Below are 19,824 nucleotides of genomic sequence, written 5' to 3' on the forward strand. Positions count from 1 at the left end.
TTTCTCTCTGCTTGATTCTCTCTTCCCCTTCCCTCCCACCCTTCCGCCACCCTCCTCCTCCTCCTCTTGTTCCTCCCCCTCCTCCTCCTCCTCCTCAGCCTCTGCCCCTTCGTGAATAGGAACAACATTCTGAAAAGACTTGCTCATTCCTTGATGGCCCCTCCTGTCAGTATTCTCTGCACTGACAGATGTGTAGTCGTTGGAAAAGAAGTTCATTCATCCCTTCTGAGAGCACAAACGTGAGGGGGGAGCAGGGGTGGGCAGTAGCCATGAGACGGAGGACGGGAAGGAAACCGAAGTTATAAATAGGATAAAAGAAGATGAAAAAAATGTCAAGTATTTTTTCTCTTTCTTTATATTCAACACATCTCCAAGGAAATGTACCACAGCTGGAGAAATCATTGGTTGGTCTATGTCTTCATCTCCCTTCCCTATAACCCCAAGATCCCCATCCAAACAACACCCATCGCTGAGGAGAGCTGGACCACAGCCCAGAAATAATCCCTCCAACTCCTTCATCTGGGAAGCTCAAAAGTTAAAGGAGGGGCTAGAAAGGCTCAGGGTTCTTGCCAAACATTTCCATCAGAGGGAGTCTAGGACAGTGGGAACTACAACCATCACATTTGTGAAGAGATTGCCCCCAACTGGTAGGGGCCACACCCCAATGGAAGCTGTGTGCCATCTCTGAGCTGCGGTTGATGGCAACCCAGGTCATTCTAGGAATGGTTATTCTATGCCCCAATCTTCTCAACCTACCAAAAGCCGGGGTGACCCCAGCTTCCTTCTTGCAACTATAAACTATGAGAGGAAGATGCTATTATCCTGCTATAAGTCCTTGCATTTTAAAGCTGTTCTTCATATGCTTCCCAAACACTGTCTCATAGGCCATGAAATAAAAACGTCTTTACCTTTGAGAAACTTAACAAAGAGCAGCATGAAAAATCATCTCCACTTGGGAGTGCATGTACTTCTCAGTTAAGGAAAAGGAAGGCCATGTCTCTTTGCTATGAAGAAGAGACATTCTGATCTTCAGGCTATAAGCAAATAGAGAAGGTCTCAGCCATTAATAAGATGTAACTTGTAGCAAGCAGAGACCATCCAGAACTGAAAGTGTTAAATCAGGGCAGCTTTAGTCTCAGTTGCACTGGGAGATATAAGACTTAAGCCTTGTGGCATTAATAGGATTCAAGAATTATACAAATATAAACACAACCATTTTGACCTTTTGCTTATACAAACAAAATCTATTTTGTTTAGAATTTTAAAGGATCACTTTTCTCATGTCCTCAAATTTTTACTCCTTAAGTCTAACCTGTGAACAGGTACAAAATCCTCCCAGCTCCCTTGTGAAATGGATAGGTAGCTGAGACTTTTGTATTTATGCTTAGAGGAACTGAGATACCAAGCAGAAAGTGACAGCATAAATATTATTATGTCTACAATCCAGGGCAGTGCCAAAGAATACCTCAAAGATCAATGGCTATTGAGTCAAGGGAACATGGGACACAGGAATTGATTTCATTTTGCCCCGGAGAGAAACCAGGCAAATGGAAAGCTACTCCCCATGCCTCCTCACCCACAACACTCACAGCCCACGGAGTGCCACAGCATCTTGCCCTTTGTCTGTTTATTCCTGATGAGCAATAAAGCATGGACAACAAAGCAAACATTTATTTTACTTCTCCACTGTTATTTAAGTAATTGACCAAAGAATGTTGTGGGGTAAAATAACACTGAACCAAAAAGTAGCCTTCAAGTTAGTGACTCCCCCTGCCCAGGTCATTCCCTAGAATTACGTTTCCCCAACATGTAAGAGTAATGACATTTTTATACTAAGAATTCATCCTGGGAGAAAACACAGATTTTGACTGGCTATTTGTAATTCAAATATGTTATCATAACATAGTCTTATGTAAAAGTGAACTTAATATCTGAATTGATCATTTCAAAATCCCCAAATTCAAATTTAATCTTTTTTGTTTAGGAAAAAAAAAAAAAAAAAACACCACTAGCTGGTAAACCAAGGACTAATGGAATTGTGAGAAACAGAGCGTCTCCTGAAAACCGCATGGAGATGAGGACTTCAGACTCTTGAGGTCCCTGGGAATGTAGATCCATTGATTTGAGAGCTCTCTGGAGGAGACTCCCGCTCACCAGAGGGCAGCACTGCCACCAGCAAATGGAAGGAGAGAAGGGAGAGAGGGACAGAGGCAAAAGAAGTGGGATCCGGTGGACACAGACAGAGAGGCCGGGAACAGTGGAAACAGATGACCATCGAAAGAAAGCATGTTATTTAAGAAGGCCGAGCAATTCACACAACTCTGTTTATCCAGTTCAGACTCTGTGACTGCAAAACTTCTAGGCTTTCTGACAACAGCCAAAACGGGTGTCAGGAAATGCAGGGTAGGCAAAACTATTTGCAAGGTGGAGACCTAAAGCAACCTTTCTTGGGCCCATTCCTAGAGTTTAGACTTCCTGTCGGGGAATAAAGTAACCCAAAATTTATGGAGAAGGCCCGGGACTTTCCATTCAAGAACAATAGCATCCGTACCCGCATAAGCCATGGCAGCTGTTATTTGAAAGAATGCAGCCCTCATCAGATTTCCATTGTCCTTCAACTCTATCCTCATTCCCAGCTTTTGTTTATGTTCCTACCTGAGACACAGTGTTCAAGACCAGTAGGAACTTCCTGAGTTGCCATCTCATCCCAAAAGGGGTAGCAAGGTCTTTGCTGGTGATAATTGGACTGGAAACCACAGGTCATTCGAGGATCTTCATAAGTGTTGCTAGGTCCTTGCCTCTGTGCAATAAAAAATAGAAGAAAACTTATTAGGAGGAAAATCTCAGTGTAGCCCTAAAGGAACTATGACTTCATATCATCCAATCACATGTAAGTAGGAATCATCTATAGATGAACAGAACCAACTATTGTTTTCTTCCCTTAACCCCCCACATAAAGACACAGGGAATGAGAAGAATTTCTGACTCAGACTATATATGCATCTATCTTCCTCCATTTCTTCAAGTTTTTAAGGACTACTTTTTCTGGCCTTCAAATAAGAACTCATGGTTAATAGCAGGGTGGAATGCTGACCATCTTGCATTTATACACTTTTGGCTTATTTTTAATGGTACCTTACTCTGTAAAAACATCATGAAAGGATATTCTTACAAGACTTACTCCACTACCATACAACAAGTAAATGATAAATACTAAAGAAAAAAAAAATGGACCTATGTAATAAAATTCACCTCATTGTTTGGTTAATCAGTGTGTATAGATTTTAAAGACATTGGTTGCTAGGCAGAAATTGTCCATTTCCCCCAATTTTCGAGGACTTGTGCCACACTCTTAGTAGTTTTATGAACTCCATAAAATATACGATCCCAATCCACGTAGCACTCTCTTAAGGAAGACAAATGTGCTATATGGAAGGTCATGTTTTGCTATGTTTAAAACCCTAGCCTTTGAAGCCAGGTATACATAATTCAAATCCCAGCTCTTCCACTTACCAACATGGAGCCTGGGCCTGATCCTTAATCCAAACCTTAGTTCATGCAATTGTAAAATGAAAATAATAGAAACTGGAAACATGTACATATAGTTCTAGCTACTCAGGAGGCTAAGGCAAGAGGATCACTTGAGCCCAAGAGTTTGAGGCTCAGTCAGAGCAACATAGCAAGACCCTACCTCTAAAAATAAAATGGAAGTAATAATACTTACCTCATGAAGTAGGACAATTGAATGAAATAATGTATGAGATAATTGTATATAAAGCAAAATAAAATACAAAATTGCATTTAATAAAATTATATATTATATGAAATGCATGTGATAAGTATGTAAGGCCTGGTCTTCAATATAAGGTAGACATTATTTTAATTTAAGAGATCCTTAACATTCCTGGAAATGGGCACATAGGTTAAAAACCAAGACACAAAAGAAAAAGCAGCAAATTCACGGAAAGAAGATTTCCTGAGAGTAGGATTCTAATCTACACTGGCCCATCCTCGACTTTCTTTTTTTATTTCTTATTATTACTCTCTTGGGCCCCTGCACCTTTGTAAAAACCGCAACTAAGAAAACCAAACTCTGCTAGAATTTAATATAGTTAAATCTATTGACATTACGGTCCCAATAAATATAGCTCATAAGATGGTATTCTCACTCCTGAAGACTAGCTTGCAACTCCCAGGAAGATTCTCCAATTGGAGAACTTATGTCCTCTCTTCTTCTGAGCATACAAGAATTCAGTACTACTATGTTAGATTCAGTTGCCCACTATCTGCTCTCTTCCCCAATTTGCAATGGCCCATTCACTTAAGTTCAGTAAAAATGACAGAAGAGAATATATTGGCACAGAGAAAAATGACAATGGACCCAAAATGTAGAAGAAGGTTCCATGCACATGATATTGGACCTGGTTTTCTATAACATTCATAAAATCATTCAAACTAGAGCTGGATGAAGTTTACTTTGGGGCTGTTTATCTTCCAACTGTGTTAAAGGTACTGAGGATGTAAGTGGGACTCAATGGAAACGTCGCCAGTTGTGTTGCATCAAAGGCTAACATCCTTAGCCTGCTGTTGCCAGGGGCCTTGATGAGCACTGTGAGAATGTAAATGGAGCAATGGCAGACTTGCCACCTATACGTGTGTGGGGCCAGGAGACAGGGGAACCATCAGCGAGAGTACACTACTGAGCATCAGTCGGAAAATGTTTCCTGGCCAGGCACGGTGGCTCACACCTGTAATCCCAGCACTTTGGGAGGCCGAGGAGGGTAAATCACCTGAGGTCAGGAGTTCGGCGCCAGCCTGGACAACATGGTGAAACCCCGTCTCTACCAAAAATACAAAAATTAGCTGGGCATGGTGGCAGGTGCCTGTAATCCCAGCTACTAGGGAGGCTGAGGCAGAAGAATCGCTTGAACCTGGGAGGTGGAGGTTGCACTGAGCCGAGATCGAGATCGTGCCACTGCACTCCAGCCTGGGTGACAGAGCAAGACCCCATCTCAAAAAAAAAAAAAAGAAAAAGAAAAGAAAAAGAAAAGAAAATGTTTCCTTAATTTTGGATTCAAACCATTTTGCTGGAATTTTATTTAATGCTATACGCTCCTGAAGCAGCTACATTAAATACTTCTTTTGGATTCCCAACAATGAGCAGGTCTTCAACAAAACTTTGAAACTGAATCAATTCAAAACACACTTCTTAGTCTTATAAATCAAGCCTTGTGGTCTCAATTTCTATCCTCATCTTTTTCATATTCCTTTAGAGCCTTTTTCAAAATTTAATGTCAAGTATCAGAGTTGTAGGAATAGGGTCTTGAGCAAGAAAATTTTGATTCTAAATGCTATGAAGAACTCCAAGTTACCCACATCTGTCTTCTTTTGGGACAGCATGCATGGTTTGCCAAAAACAAAAGATCCTTGTAAAGTGGTAGTAGGTAGTATGAGTTGGTTCTTGTAAGTAGGTAGACAGGTAGTTTGTTACAGGCCCTGCTAGGGTGGTGGGAACCTAAGAACTTGAATTCAGATTTAAAAGTTTGGGTTTTCTCTGCTAAAGAAAAGCCACTTGAAGGTAACATGTAATTGGCAAAGAGGGGCTGAAGAAAAGTGATCTGGGAACAATGTGCAGAGGACAGAGAGAAGGTAGATAATCAGTAAATTTGTAGGGTACAAAATAATGTGGGTCCACACCTGGGTGATAACAGGGTAGCCATATTGTAGGTCAACTCACAGCCTTTGAGTAACAACCATGCACAGAATCAGCTTGATTTGACATGGTTGGTTTTTTTCCTCGAGTCTCTCTTGCCCACAGCTGGGCTCTTGGTCAACACGTTTTTTATTTTATAAATGAAACCCTCTGTATATTTTTAAGGCATAGTTCCTCTGTAACTGTCCTCTGTGGAGCCACCAGATCCTATTTTTAAGAATGAGAAGGCAATAATGTACAAAACCTACCATTAACCACGAGAATCTTTACTAGGGGATGCTCCTGAGAAGCCTTTCATGGTCTTGTTATCTAGACACCTGCCTGTTTGTTAGACATTTCATGAACCGACTTAATAACTATTTCATAGAGTATGAAAATGATATTTTTACTCAAGAGAACCACATCACCAGTTCCAATTCATTATGAAACTGCCTCAGTTAAGGAGAAAAAAGCAGGTTATTAACAGGTCAGAAATCTGGGCAGCCCAGCCCCCACCTCTTTGCTTGAAAAAGCCACCACACCAAACAGGTCCCTGTTTACCGGTCCTCTTCATTGGCATCTTCCTTTCTTGGCTGCAACTGTTGATGAGTCAACAAGATGCAAGCAACACTCCCCATCTCTGCCACAGGTTTGAGAAAACCATCTGACAGGTTCTCACTTACCCATCCCACAGGTGATTGCCCAAAGGACCTACCAAACATCACACACCTGTTCAGTGCCCCCTGGCACTCTGCACCAGAGATGGTCTCCTTTTTTTTTTCTTTTGAGACAGAGTCTCACTCTGTCGCCCAGGTTGGAATGCAGTGGTGCGATCTCGGTTCACTGCAACCTTGATCCGCCTCCCGGGATCAAGTGATTCTCCTGCCTCAGCCTCCCAAGAACCTGGGATTACAGGCATGTGCCACCATGCCCAGCTAATTTTTGTATTTTTAGTAGAGTCGGGGTTTTATCCTGTTGGCAAGGCTGGTCTTGAATTCCTGACCTCAGGTAATCAGCCTGCCTCGGCCTCCCAAAGTTCTGGGATTACAGGCGTGAGCCACCCCGCCCGGCCGTGCTGGTCACTTTTAATCCTCACAACAATCTTGCAAGATTAGCATTTTCATCTTCATTTTACAGAAGAGCAGACTGAGGTTTTAAGAGGTCAAGTAAATTTCCCAAGGCCATGCAGCTAAAAGAATAATGGAGACAGAATTCTAACCCAAGTCTATTTGATTTCAGATTGTCTTTTCTGCTACATGCACAACATGCAGCTTGCATGGCTTAAGTACAAATTGCTCAAGAATGGTGGTTACTGTTCCATAATAGGTACTCAATGAATTATGGCAATGCTCACTAATGGACTAATATATTTGGTGCACCTAGTCTATGACAAGTATTATGTTAGATGCTAAGAATACAATATAAGCAACAAATAAACCATAGCCTTAGGAGCATACAGACAAGTAAACAGGAAATTACAGTGAGGGATGTGACAGAATTAAGTACCAATGTGTAGGGGGAGGGGAATAGCAGCAGGGAAGCCTTCCTGGAGGAAGCAGTATAAGGTAATAACTGTAAGATTGAGTAAGATTTGCCCTAAAACATTCGATGAAGGGCCATGTGAGCAAAAGAAGAGGAAGATAATCCATCCAAAGGTAAAAAAGAACATAGACAGCTATGTAAGGAGGAATAAGAAAGATTCAGGGAGGTGTTATAGAGAGATAAAGACGGTATTGTTTGGAGGTGACAAGCATAAGGGAAAAGTATGCCCTTGGGCATTGAGGATGGTATCAATCGAGGGTAAGGAGTAAAACTTCAAGCTGGAGGGCAGGGTAAGACCACAGTGTAGAGAACCATGCAGTCCAAACAGGAATCTGGCGTCAGGAGAGAGCCACTAGAGGCCATGCTGGAGGCCTGGGACATGGTGAAGCAATGCCTTCAAGAAAGACCTATTTGATGGTGCTGAATAGGACAGATGGGGCAGGGCAAGAAGGCAAGGAGGCTGACACAGGTCAGGAGCAGAGCCTTGCTGAGCCACATTGGGAAAAATCAGTAACACTCTTCCTGACTTTATTTAAAATTTTGATTTTTTTCATAATAATGTTTGCATTAATTCTGATTTTTAAAAGATATTACATTAAGATATTACTCAACTTGACTACTGAGTTTGGGGGCACCCCATGTGGGTGCCTCACTCACCTCACTGTGGTCCAGTTCTGAAGAAAGAGGTGGGCCATGGGTGTTGAGGTGAAGAGGAAATAAGAAATATTGGATGTGTTTTAAAGGAAAAATCGACATGATTTTATGACTGATTGGTCATAGGAGATAAAGAGAGGAAAATCCAAGATGCTACTTAGATTGCTTATGTTTATGTAGTGAAAATGGTGAATCTAGGGGACATAAATAAGAAGAGTGGAAGACAATGTCGCCTTTGGTTGAGTTCAGATGGAGTGATGGCAACTTGGTGGAGGGTCCCTAAGGAGAATGCACGATGGGAGAAGACAGGAAAGAGTCAAGCTAGATCTAGCAGCAAAAAGGATGGAGTTAGAGCACAGCTCAAGGAAAATGGCAGTCAGGACAACAAGGGTAAGAATCGAAAGTGGATCTGTAAAGCTGCTGACAGTTAAGAGGAGAAACAAGGGGGGAAAAAGCACAAGGAAGTACTGGTTGAAGACGTAGGAGGAAAAACAAGCAAGAGTACAGGATCATGGAAGCCAAGTGCAGAGCTTTAAGCACCGGGGGTGGTGAACAAGAGCCCACTAAGAAAAGGGTGGTCTCGGCCGGACACGGTGGCTCACACCTATAATCCCAGCACTTTGGGAGGCCAACACGGGTGGATCACAAGGTCAGGAGTTCAAGACCAGCCTGGCCGACAAGGTGAAACCCCGTCTTTACTACAAGTACAAAATTAGCCGGGTGTGGTGGTGGATGCCTGTAATCCCAGCTACTGGGGAGGCTGAGGCAGGAGAATCATTTGAACCCAGAAGGCAGAGGTTGCAGTGAGCCGAGATTGTGCCATTGCACTCCAGCCTGGGTGACAGTGCGAGACTCCATCTCAAAAAAGAGAAAAGAAAAGAAAAGGGTGGTCCCCAGGCAGCCATGGAGCAAGGGGTTCCCGTGGGCATCTTAGGAAAACACACACCTCTTCTCTGCTAGTCACACCTTGTGCTGAGCCGTGGAGGAAACAGCATGGCTCTCCCTGTCCTCTTGGAAAGAGGCTACCAGAGGACATGAGCCCACAGCCTCAATGCTCCACCCATCTAATCCTGGGAATGAAATGAAGCCCCAGAAGTCTGGCAACTAGCTGGACAGTGGACACCCTTGGTCCTGCTCTGCTCTGAGGTGAGCCAGCCCCACAGCTACCACCTGGGTCGACCACCACCACCATTCCTGCAAGGAAGCGCTCATTGGTTTGTGACTGTTCCCTAGCACCACTTCCCAGTGCTTCAAAGTCAGGAACTTGGACCTTGCTAGCCCATTCCCTCCTCCACTGCCCATGGTCATCTCCCTGGAACTGCCTATTCACCTGTCCCCTCCAACCAGCCACATCTTAAAGCCATTCCTTTTGCTCATAGCTTTCCCTCTCTCCGCTCCCCAAAGTCCCCCAAAATTGAAAAAAAAAAATAGGAGAATATTTTTACAACAGCAAATCATGAACACGAGGAGTCTGTGTCCGTGGAGTGGGTGATCTAGTCTTTCGGTCCGCTTCTGTCTGTAGCAGAACATCTTCAATGTCCACGTGCGGTGAGTAACTCCCTCATTGTTCACCTTCTGTATGTGTTACTTGGAGCCTAAACTCCATAGGAGCAAATCTGTCTTTTCCTTGCTTGACTTCAGAATCCTAGGGCTTAGCCTTAGTACAGGGCCATAAACACGTAAGACACAATAGATATTTCTAGATGCTAGTGCTTTCTAAAAATGTTTTAAACTCAGAAGCAAGGCTGAGTCAACACTGGGTGGATGGGCACTGTGATTTGCACCATGGAGATAACTTTGTATTATTTTTCTAGGAATGTCAGAGATGCTCATGCACTTTAACAGAAAGACACAAGACTAGAAATCAAGCATCCTGGGGGTTCAAGTCCTGCTCTATATTTAAGGAGCTGTGTAACTTCCGGGCTGTTCCTTAACGTCTCTGGACCTTTGCTTCCTAAGGAGGTCGGCCTCCATGATCTCCAAGTTCCTTGACAACTCTGTGTCATTTTTGCTGATCCATCCACATTCTTTCTCCTGACCTTATGACAGACAACCTTCATTGGATAAACAGCCACACCACGGTGGGCAAGCCTGGAGAGCCTAAAGTTATCAGAGTCATCATGTGGGTCTATGACATACAATGTGCCCTTGAAATGCATGAAAGGCCTTACGTTGTTTGTCTTCATTCTCTCCCGAAGCCCCGCTCCAACAGTTTTGTCACCATCTGCCCACGTTTCAGTAGAGAACAGTGAAGCTCAGGAAGAATCTTGCTACTGAACAGTTATAGGGGCTCTTACCTGCCAGGTGCTCAGTTAAAGTGTGTGCAATACCTAGGCCATTTCTCTGCTTAAACCCTTCCTCCTAGTTGCATGTAGTCACCCTTATGCAACTCCACACACTTCTGATAAAGTCTGGACTTCCTCATCCTCAAAAGACACTTTAGCACGTCCGTACCCTGCCAGCCCTTCTACGGATGGGCTGTTTGGCAATGGTGAGGAACAGTTTTGGTCAGAGCGTATTTGGCCTCAGAAGGACACGGGCAAGGGTGTGGTTTCTGGGCACATCTGTTCGGAGGGCACGTTTGTTCTGCTCTCTTGAGAGGCAAAAGGGAAGGAGGCAAACGGAACCACTCCCCACTCTCCGGAGTTTGCTGATCAAGCCTGAGGGTGATGAGGGGGTGCAGCCACCAGGAGAAGCAGGAACAGACAAAATAGGAAACTCTCAAAGGCAGTTTAATTTTAGACTCAAGGCCAGGAAATTCTTTTTAAAACAATAAGAGTAATGGGCTTGGGCCTTGGTGAAAGTGCAGGCCTGACACACTGCAGGTTTCTGCAGAAAAAAGTCTGAAGCACAGAGGGTTGTAGAGAAGGGGATGTCTAATTACGCTCTTAATGCAAAGCTGTGCTGGCTTCCCTAGGGACCCCATGGGGAAGCACACAAAGTCAGAGGTGGTGCAGCCAACACCAGCACTACATCTCATACCAGCCTGAGACCAGGACAGCCTCCACTCACAGCCAACACTCACTGAAACAGGCTGAAGGACAGGGAGGGGGTGGGACTTGAGGCCACAGTCCTGGGGGCCTGCAGTTGACACTCTCTTGCTGAGAGGTCTTAGGTGAGAGGCATTTGGCAGCTTCTAGATCTGCAGGTTTCAGGTTGCCCCTCGCTTAGCATGAAGCCTTCAGACGCCCAGTGGTACCATGGGTGACAGCTTTAGGCATCTTGTGGTATGGAGATGGAGGCTGAGGCTGACTCAAAACCTTGTTACAGACACGGTTGGTAGAATTTGCCATGGCCAGAAGACTATCCAGTAATTTCAATTTGCTCAGCAATCTGCACAATGGAGTTTGGGTTTTTTTGTTTGTTTTTGTTTTCCTGGAATCAGGAAAAACTAAGTTTTCATAAACAAGGCATATAAATACATGAATGAAAATACGTTATAAGTTCTTACATATCACCAAATATCTAATTAATTAATTAATTAAACGTGTTTGTAAAGAGTTGCTATGGATGTGTCCCCCAAATTTATATGTTGAAGTGTAAAACACCAGTGTGGTAATAGTAACAGGCGGAGGCATTCTGAGGTGAGTAAGTTGTCGGGGCAAAGCACTCAAGGATGGACTAGGGCCCTTTAAAAGGACTTGAAGGAGTGGGTTTGGCCGCTTCGCACCCTTCCACCACTGAGGACACAGCGTTCATCCCCTCCAGGGGATGCAGCAAGAAGGTTCCATCTTGGAAGCTGAGACAGGACTCTCAGCAGACACAGAGCCTGCCAATGCCTTCGTCTTGAACGTTCCAGCATCCAGAACTGTGAGCAATACATTTCTATTCTTTTTGAATTACCCAGTCTCAGGTATTTTGTTATAGCAGCACTAATGGACCAAGACAGGAGTGCTATAACAAAATACCGGAGGAAACTCCAGTAATTCATTTAACCTCTTAGGATCTTAATTTCCTGATATTGCAAGATGGTCTTTACATTGCGGTCTGACTCTGAAATTCTCTGGCTTGTGATGATTGAACCTAGTTTAGCTTAGAGAAGCCCCGCATTCCAAGATGCTGGAAAAATATAGGTTATTTTCTTTTTTCCTTCAATTTCTATGACAACCACTAAGAGTTACGAGCATAAATAATTTTCCTAAACATTATGTGTCAGAAGTCTCATTCCCACTTAGTTTTTAAATTTCTTTTTGTGGATTCCCACTTCTCTAGTCCCAAATAATTTGCCCATTGCTCTCCAGGATTCCCAGAGAGAAGGAAAGGGTGCCTGCACTAGGCTTCGTGGCAGCAAGCACACTCACTGCACAAGAAGTGCAGGGACAGCACAGTGACCCTTCTGTGAACACATCCAATGGCTGGAGTCTGGAGGCCTACGGGCTGGAAGTGAGTGTGCCAACAGCCAGAGCCCTGGGTAAGAAGGGAACTGCATCCCAAGGAGGCCCAATTAAACTGCAATTACTCAAGATAAGAAAACCAGGTCTGTTTACACAATGGGGTTGTAAACCACCAGCCATGACAAGAGAACTTTGATCTGGTGGCAAGGGAGCTGTTTCTCATGCAGGGCAGTGATGAAACAAGGAGGTTTCCCAATGAGGATGTCTCCATCTTCACCCCAGTAGCCCCATCTTCTTCTGGCAACACCCTTGTATGGACAAGTGGAAATCCTCGCCCCTTCCCAGCCCCAGTATCCATCTAACACAATAAAAAAGTCCAGAACAGAAAGAGATGAGATAGTGACTAAAAGGAAAAGGGAATTGATGGAGGTCATCTTTGTGGAGGCGCTTGACACGCATGTTCTCACTGAACCGTCACAGTGACCTTCCACGTACCTTATACTATGCCTATTTTACAGATGAAGACACTGAGGTTCAGAGGGAGTAAGTAATTTGCCCAAGATCAAATAGCTAAAGACCACCAGAGAGAATTTAATCCAGGCCTTTCTGATTCTAAAGTCCAAGTGCTTTCCACTAGAATTTGGCTGGGATCCATTCCACAGCTGCCTGGACCAGGAGGAAAGGCTCTATGTCATGTCTGGTGTCAAGGAGACCGTGTACGGTGGGTCGGCTTCTGCCTCACCAGAGGGCCTGACGGCAGAAATAGAGTTCTGTGTAACAGTCAACCAGTCGATCAATCAATTATAGAAGGAAGAAAGAAAATGTACAAAAGAGGAATTGCCCAAAAGTCTCTGTGACAGGGAGCTGTTCTGAGGGCCGTGGTGAATTTGGAGCTCTTTTTCTGCAATGCACTTAGCTAAGCCTCATGGCTCAGCAGGACTACCCTCAGCAGGACTACCCTCTATGCTGGCACCAACTAGAGATTCAGCTGACCCCCAGGTACCCAAGTCCCACTGGAACTGCACAGGAAGGTTGGAGGCCAATGCCCAGAGCTGGCAATGACTGACAGCCTCCCTGGGATACCTCCCAAGGTGACATCCAGCATGAACTCAGGCTTATTTCCAGTGCGCTTTTCATTCAGTGCTCATATGTCTGCAATATCCTTGGTTTCATACTATTTTATTCTGTACAATGAAAGAAATTAAGTGTCTAATAAATGGGATCCCATTTATACAACTCTGAAGGCTTTCATGGCATAAATTCACAAGTCAAAAAACAACCTTTTGTTGGACAGTTTCTGAACCCGTTTTCATTCAAAAAACATAGGGACCATGTTTTCAGAGAAACACATTTGATCTAGGGAGAGCGACAGAGTGGCAAGTTTTTTATTTTTTCGTTTTTGTTTTTGTTTTTGTTTTGAGACAGAGTCTCACTCTGTTGCTCAGGCTGGAGTATAGTGGTGCGATCTCGGCTCACTGCAACCTCCGCCTCCTGGGTGCAAGCAATTCTCCTGTCTCAGCCTCCTGAGTAGCTGGAATTACAGGCGCCTTATACCACACCCAGCTAATTTTTTGTATTTTTAGTAGAGACGGGGTTTTATCATGTTGGCCAGGCTGGTTTAGAACTCCTGACCTCAGGTAATCCACCCATCTTGGCCTCCCAAAGTGCTGGGATTATAGGCGTGAACCACTGCGGCCAACCAAGAGTGGGGAGTTTTTAATACAGTTACTTCACCCTCGAATTACCAGGGATGTCCCCTAAGCCCAGAGTCTTATCATAGGATATTCTGGCACTTGGGGATACGCAGTTAGCCTCTCAGGCATAGGTGCCTTCCCTGAGGCCGAGCACAGTGGGCCACTCCTGCCTGCGCATGTTGTTCTATCCCCCAAAGTCAGTGGCTCTGGGAGGAGGTGAGTGGTCAGTTCCTTTCCTCTGTATAGTCCAAGGTGTTTCCTAAAGCCCGCATGGCCAAATGGGTCACTAATCCCCCAGGAACTCCTCCGCACATCCTCCCTGCCGGTGAGGCAGCCCAGGCTGGGCCATGTTCAGCCAAAACTGAGAGCAGCCCAGCCCGCTCATTACCGCCACTCTCAGCGGGGCCAGCACAGTGCTGTGAAGGGGAGAATGACGCATGAGAGGACAAAAGTACTGGGCTTGCGAGGGACTTCCAGGCTCGCAGAGGGCTTGGGCTTGCAGAGGCAGCGTAACAGGAAGGAGCGCTTCCTCCCCATGCATGAAAGGGTCCCTGACACACAGCCCATAGAAGTACCTGGAAAGGTCATCCCTCCCACACAACGGCCAGACGACTTCCCAGAGTGTTGTTTCTCCACCTCCCCACTGTGACATCACCTCATTCACTACGGCCTCCCAAAGCGCTGACCTTACACACGGGGAAAACGTGAGTCCTGCTTTTGAGAAACTGACCCTGAGGCAGAGAATGTGAATTCTGTGCAAAACCGTGATTACCTGAGGCCGGCATGGATTTTAACCACTGTGGCTCCCGTGATTTCCAAGCATTCTTCCACAGCAAATGACCAGATAACATTAATGTGACCTCTAATTTACAAGCAAGGACTGCCAGACTTAGTTATCTTTAGGCGCTAGAAAATAGGGACATCCTATATTAGAAGATATTGTTTATTGGCCAACTAATGCAGCCTGCTAAATAAGAGCCCCTCGGAGCAGGAACGCAGTCTCACTTTCTTTTGTTAGATTTCCCTTTCTAAGGCAATCATTTACTAGTAACCAAGACCTGCTTAGAGCAGTCTGTACACACAGTCCCATTCTGCTCTCAAGCTTGACCTGTGGCTACTCTAGACCAGGTTTCTCAACCTCAGCACCATCAGAATTTGGGGCTGGATAATTGTTTATCATAGGGGGCTGTCTTGTGTACTACTGGATGTTTACTTACATCCCTGGCTCCTACTCTCTGAGGCCAGGAGCACACCCTAAATTTTAACAAGGAGAGAAGTCTCCAGGCATTGTCAAATATCCCTTTGTGGGGTAAAATCACCCCCTACTGAAAACCCCACTACTCTCATGGTTTTCTTTTCACTCTGAATTTACCATACATGGGACAGAGTTTCTTTTCTTTCTTTTTCTTTCTTTCTTTTTTTTTTTTTTCTTTTGGTGTGTCAGACTAACTAAATCAGAGACTAGGGCACCAGGTAGGAGGACTTGGATTATTGGATTAAGCACTATGGGTTGAGCTCTAGACAGGGAGGCTCCAAAAGAACTGAGAAGACGCTGGTTGCCTGGGGCTCTGACTCTCTTATCTAGGAAAGTTAATGAAGCCGTGCTCACCCCTCCAGGGTATCTTAGTTTGCAACTGAATGTGAGGTTTGTTTGCTGATGTCTCTAGCGCCAATGTCCTAAGGTTATATTTTGTAGACAATTTACAGATACTCTGTTTATTACAGCCCAGTCTAAAGTTAGAGGTTATGGTTTGAGTTGGTTTATTGAACTTGAGTTGATACTAATAAGTGTTATTTGCTTCTTAATTTTTATTAGAGAAAGAGTATGTGAAAAAATTAAAAGGCTTCGCTGCCTGCTCTGGAAGGTGGCCTAAATCGTTTCAGGGACAGAGAAACTGAGGCCCAGAGAGAAGTTAGGACTGCAGGTGCAAGAAACAATAATCCAGCAGCTCTTTTGGGCAACCTTCTGCTTTCACTCAAGCAACTTCGAACTTTGTAGTGAAAAGGATCTCACACGTTAATGTTTTTCAGATATGGCTGTCATGGGCGGGCGTAAATGGATTATTTGGTTGGAAACCAATGGAAACCATTCAGAATTTATTTAAAATATCCAGGGTGTTCAATTGCAGGGAGGTGTCTTTAGTTGAAATTATGCACTTAGAGTTATTTGATTTGGGGTTTTTTTATTCCCCTACAATTTTGAGATACCCTGTCCAGGATAACATTATATTATATCTGCAACTTTTATACTTATAATAGGCTTTTTATTTCAGTATCTAAGTACATATTTGTGTGGTATTTCTTTCTTTCTTTCTTTCTTTCTTTCTTTTTGAGACGGAGTGTCGCTCTGTCACCCAGGCTGGAGTGTGCAATGGCACAATTTCAGCTCACTGAAACCTCCACCTCCTGGGTTCAAGTGATTCTCATGCCTCAGCCTCCTGAGTAGCTGGGATTACAGGCATGTGCCACCACGCCCAGCTAATTTTTTTCTTTTCTTTTTTTGTATTTTTAGTAGAAATGGGATTTCATCATGTTGGCCAGGCTGGTCTCAAACTCCTGGCCTCAAGTGATCTGCCTGCCTCAGCCTCCCAAAGTGCCAGGATTACAGGTGCGAGCCACTGAGCCCAGCCATGGCATTTCATTCTTAGCCAAGATATTAATCTGTTTTAATTTGACTATAATACCTGTAAATAGAATTAACATGGACTGGCTTTTAAATCTTGTTTTTCAAGTCAATGGCACATTTTGCTCTGAAATCACAATATCCTTATTTATTTTAGCAAATCTCTACAATATTATCTTTAAGGAAATTTTAATGTCATTTGTGTTAACCTTAAATGATGACCTCTATGTGAGAAACAGGAGGAGGAGCCCTTCTCTGGCAACTTCTTCAGCCCTCTATATGATCTTAAGCTCCAAGTCCTTTGGCAATCGCTACTAAGCAAACTTGAGTAACTCCTTGCCTGGACTTGTCGTGTAGTGGAGTGTTGGGGAGGGGGCAGTTTAAACATATTTCTGACGTATACTATTGTCTAAAACCTTTTTCTGATTCTAATTTTTTGTCTTAGTAAATGGTGCTTACATGAACACAGAAGCCATTTTAAAAAGAAGACAAATGTGGTAAAAACAGCTACTGAAAAGAGATGTCTCAATCATCCTTAAAATGTGCCTTTTCCCTTGAACATAAAATAGCTACTGAGAGATTTTTTTTTTTTTAATGCCAAAAAAACAACTTCAAACAATTCGGGTCTTTTAATATACAATTACAGTGAGAGGTCATAGTTAACTATGTGTCATAGTTAACTTTAACCAGTGTTAAAAACTATACAGAATCTCTGGCAAGACAGAGTCAAAGACAAGTCAGAAATGAGTTCGTGTTTATTGGTGTTAATTCAGACCCATAAATGTACTTGGAAAAGTTAATAATAATAATAACAATATAATAAACTTTTTTGTGGCTGGGCTCAGTGCCTCACGCCTGTAATCCCAGCACTTTGGGAGGCCGAGGTGGGTGGATCACCTGAGGTCAGGAGTTTGAGACCAGCCTGGCCAACATGGTGAAACTCTGTCTCTACTAAAAATACAAAAAAGTAGCTGGGTGTGGTGACAGGCACCTGTAATCCCAGTCACTCGGGAGGCTGAGGCAGGAGAATTGCTTGAACCTGGGAGGCACAGGTTGCAGTGAGCAGAGATTGCACCACTGCACTCCAGCCTGGGCAACAGAGCAAGACTCCATCTCAAAGAAAGATCACTTGAGGTCAGGAGTTTGAGACCAGCCTGGTCAACATGGTGAAACCCCTTCTCTACCAAAAATACAAAAATTAGCCAGGCATGGTGGTGCAGGTCTGTAATCCCAGCTACTCGGGAGGCTAAGGCAGGAGAATCACTTGAACCCAGAAGGTGGAGGTAGTAGTGAGCCAAGATTGTGCCACTGCACTCCAGCCTGAGTGATAGAGGACGACTCTGTCTCAAAAAAAAAAAAAAGAAAAAGAAAGAAAAGAAAAAAGAAAAAGAAAAAAAATAAATAAAACAAACTTAGCTGTCTGTATTTTGCTATAAGTATATAAAAAAATTTCAACATTTATGATGGCTATCTTTGGATAAAAACATAACAGAATTTAGAAAGAATAATTAATGACACAGTTGCTGATATTAGTTACTTTTAACATTGGAAGTGATCAGTGACAACATTATAAGATCCCTCACACAATACAATTTTGAGAAATTTGTCAAAGCATTTCTCTTGATCAGCATATAGCTTGGGCAAGGGTCTTCTCACCTATGGACAATAAACTTTATCCAGTCCTATTTTAAAATTTCTTTGTCCCCTCTTATTCTAGGAGTTATGAAATCTTCCCATAAACTTATTGTCATATTCCATTTTCACTTTTAAAGTCTGTGATTAGAAAACTTGCATTATTGACTTTTTATGTCTGAGGTCAAAAATAAGTTAAATTATAATATGTATAGGAATAAGGTACATCAATATGTAAAACATCTTCATCAAATGAACTGTGCAGTGAAAATCAACTGGCTTTAAATGTTCATCATATTTGAGTCATTTCTCTCAAACTCAAACATACTAAAACTTCTTCAGCAAATTCATCAGTATTTGGTTTTCTATTACATGCTGATAAAATCATAGATAATCTTACAATTGAGTAAGATTCAAAGCTGATTCAAACCCTGGAGTTCAGGTTTCTGGCTTCTCTGTCTACTGGCAGTCAGGATACAGGAAGTACGGGGAGGAGGGGAGAAGGTTGCGTGGGCAAAGGGGCGGGGACGGGGCCACCACTCACCACCACTGCAGGACGAGCCGCTGAGTAAGGGACAGGGCTGCTCCCAGCAGAATCCACAAAGTAGCTCATCCTGCTCTCAGCACCTGTGTGAGAGAAGGCGTTCACTGAGCCTCTGGATGCTCACAGGTTTGTGGACTAGAATCCACAAGGAGGACATGAACCTTAGAACTAAGAGTCTCCTTAGGAACCAACCAGTTCACTTCTTTGCGTGGCAGGGAAAACAATGGAAATTCAGAAAGATAAAGTGACTAACTCCCGGCACCGGTAAGAGCAGACCTCAGACAGAACCAGTCCCCTGGTTGCAAGGTAACGTGGATAACAGATCATGTCTACACACTGCAGACAACAAGCAGCAAACCAGTGCACAAGAGGCACATTTTTGTAGGGTTTCTGGGCAGGAACAAGTTTTTGTGTGTCTCCCCGACCCACAGCCAGGCCTGGCACATAAGTAGACATACAATACATAGTTGGGGCATAAACTAATTGATAAAGGAATAAACAAAGAAAGGATTGGAGAAGGGAAGGATGGAAAAAGCTCTCCTGAAGAGGTATGTTACCCAGTACCCCAAGAAACAGATAAACAGAGAAACCCTGCAAAAGGGATTGAACATTATTCATCTTGAAAAAAGGAGGAGAGCTATTAAAATAACTCTTGTTGAGAGCTACTTTCTACATTGGAAGTCTGAGTGACTAGAATGCTTGAGCAATTTTCTGGCTGAAGGGATTTTCCAGCTAGCTACTGGTCATCGTTATATATCGAACATCTCTGTTGACCTAAATACTTTCGAAAGTGCATTACACACTTTCATAAACGTTATACTATGCATTTAAAAAGTCATTCTTGAATAATCTCGAAGATTAAATTGCTAGGCATACCACTCAGAGGCCAAATTCTTATTGTTAGGAAGTGACGCTTTAACTTCACTGCTTTCCAGTTCGTATTTGTCTGCCCTTTTCCTTAATTCTTAACATTTAAAGCAATTGATACATTTCAAGAAACATTGAGTACTAAGAAATGTCTTATGTTCAATTTGCAGTTTGGTTCACCATCTTGATCCCTTCTTTCATATGAAATATATTTAAATGTTTAAATGATATAGTTAAACAGC

At 43.4% G+C, this 19,824-nt stretch overlaps 1 protein-coding gene across 1 annotated transcript in view; it reads right to left on the reverse strand.

Annotated features, from left to right (window-relative positions):
- Positions 1 to 19,824, reverse strand: part of ETS1 (ETS proto-oncogene 1, transcription factor) — a 127,846-nt gene that overhangs the window by 94,771 nt on the left and 13,251 nt on the right. Inside the window, exons 2-3 of the mRNA XM_025357387.1 lie at positions 18,716 to 18,798; positions 2,656 to 2,800 (exon numbers count right to left, since the gene is read on the reverse strand). Of these exons, the coding sequence (XP_025213172.1) occupies positions 2,656 to 2,800; positions 18,716 to 18,784 (214 nt within the window). The 5' untranslated portion in view covers positions 18,785 to 18,798. The remainder of the gene's footprint in view (positions 1 to 2,655; positions 2,801 to 18,715; positions 18,799 to 19,824) is intronic.

Source organism: Theropithecus gelada, chromosome 14, assembly GCF_003255815.1.
Source record: "Theropithecus gelada isolate Dixy chromosome 14, Tgel_1.0, whole genome shotgun sequence".
Lineage (NCBI taxonomy): Eukaryota > Metazoa > Chordata > Mammalia > Primates > Cercopithecidae > Theropithecus > Theropithecus gelada.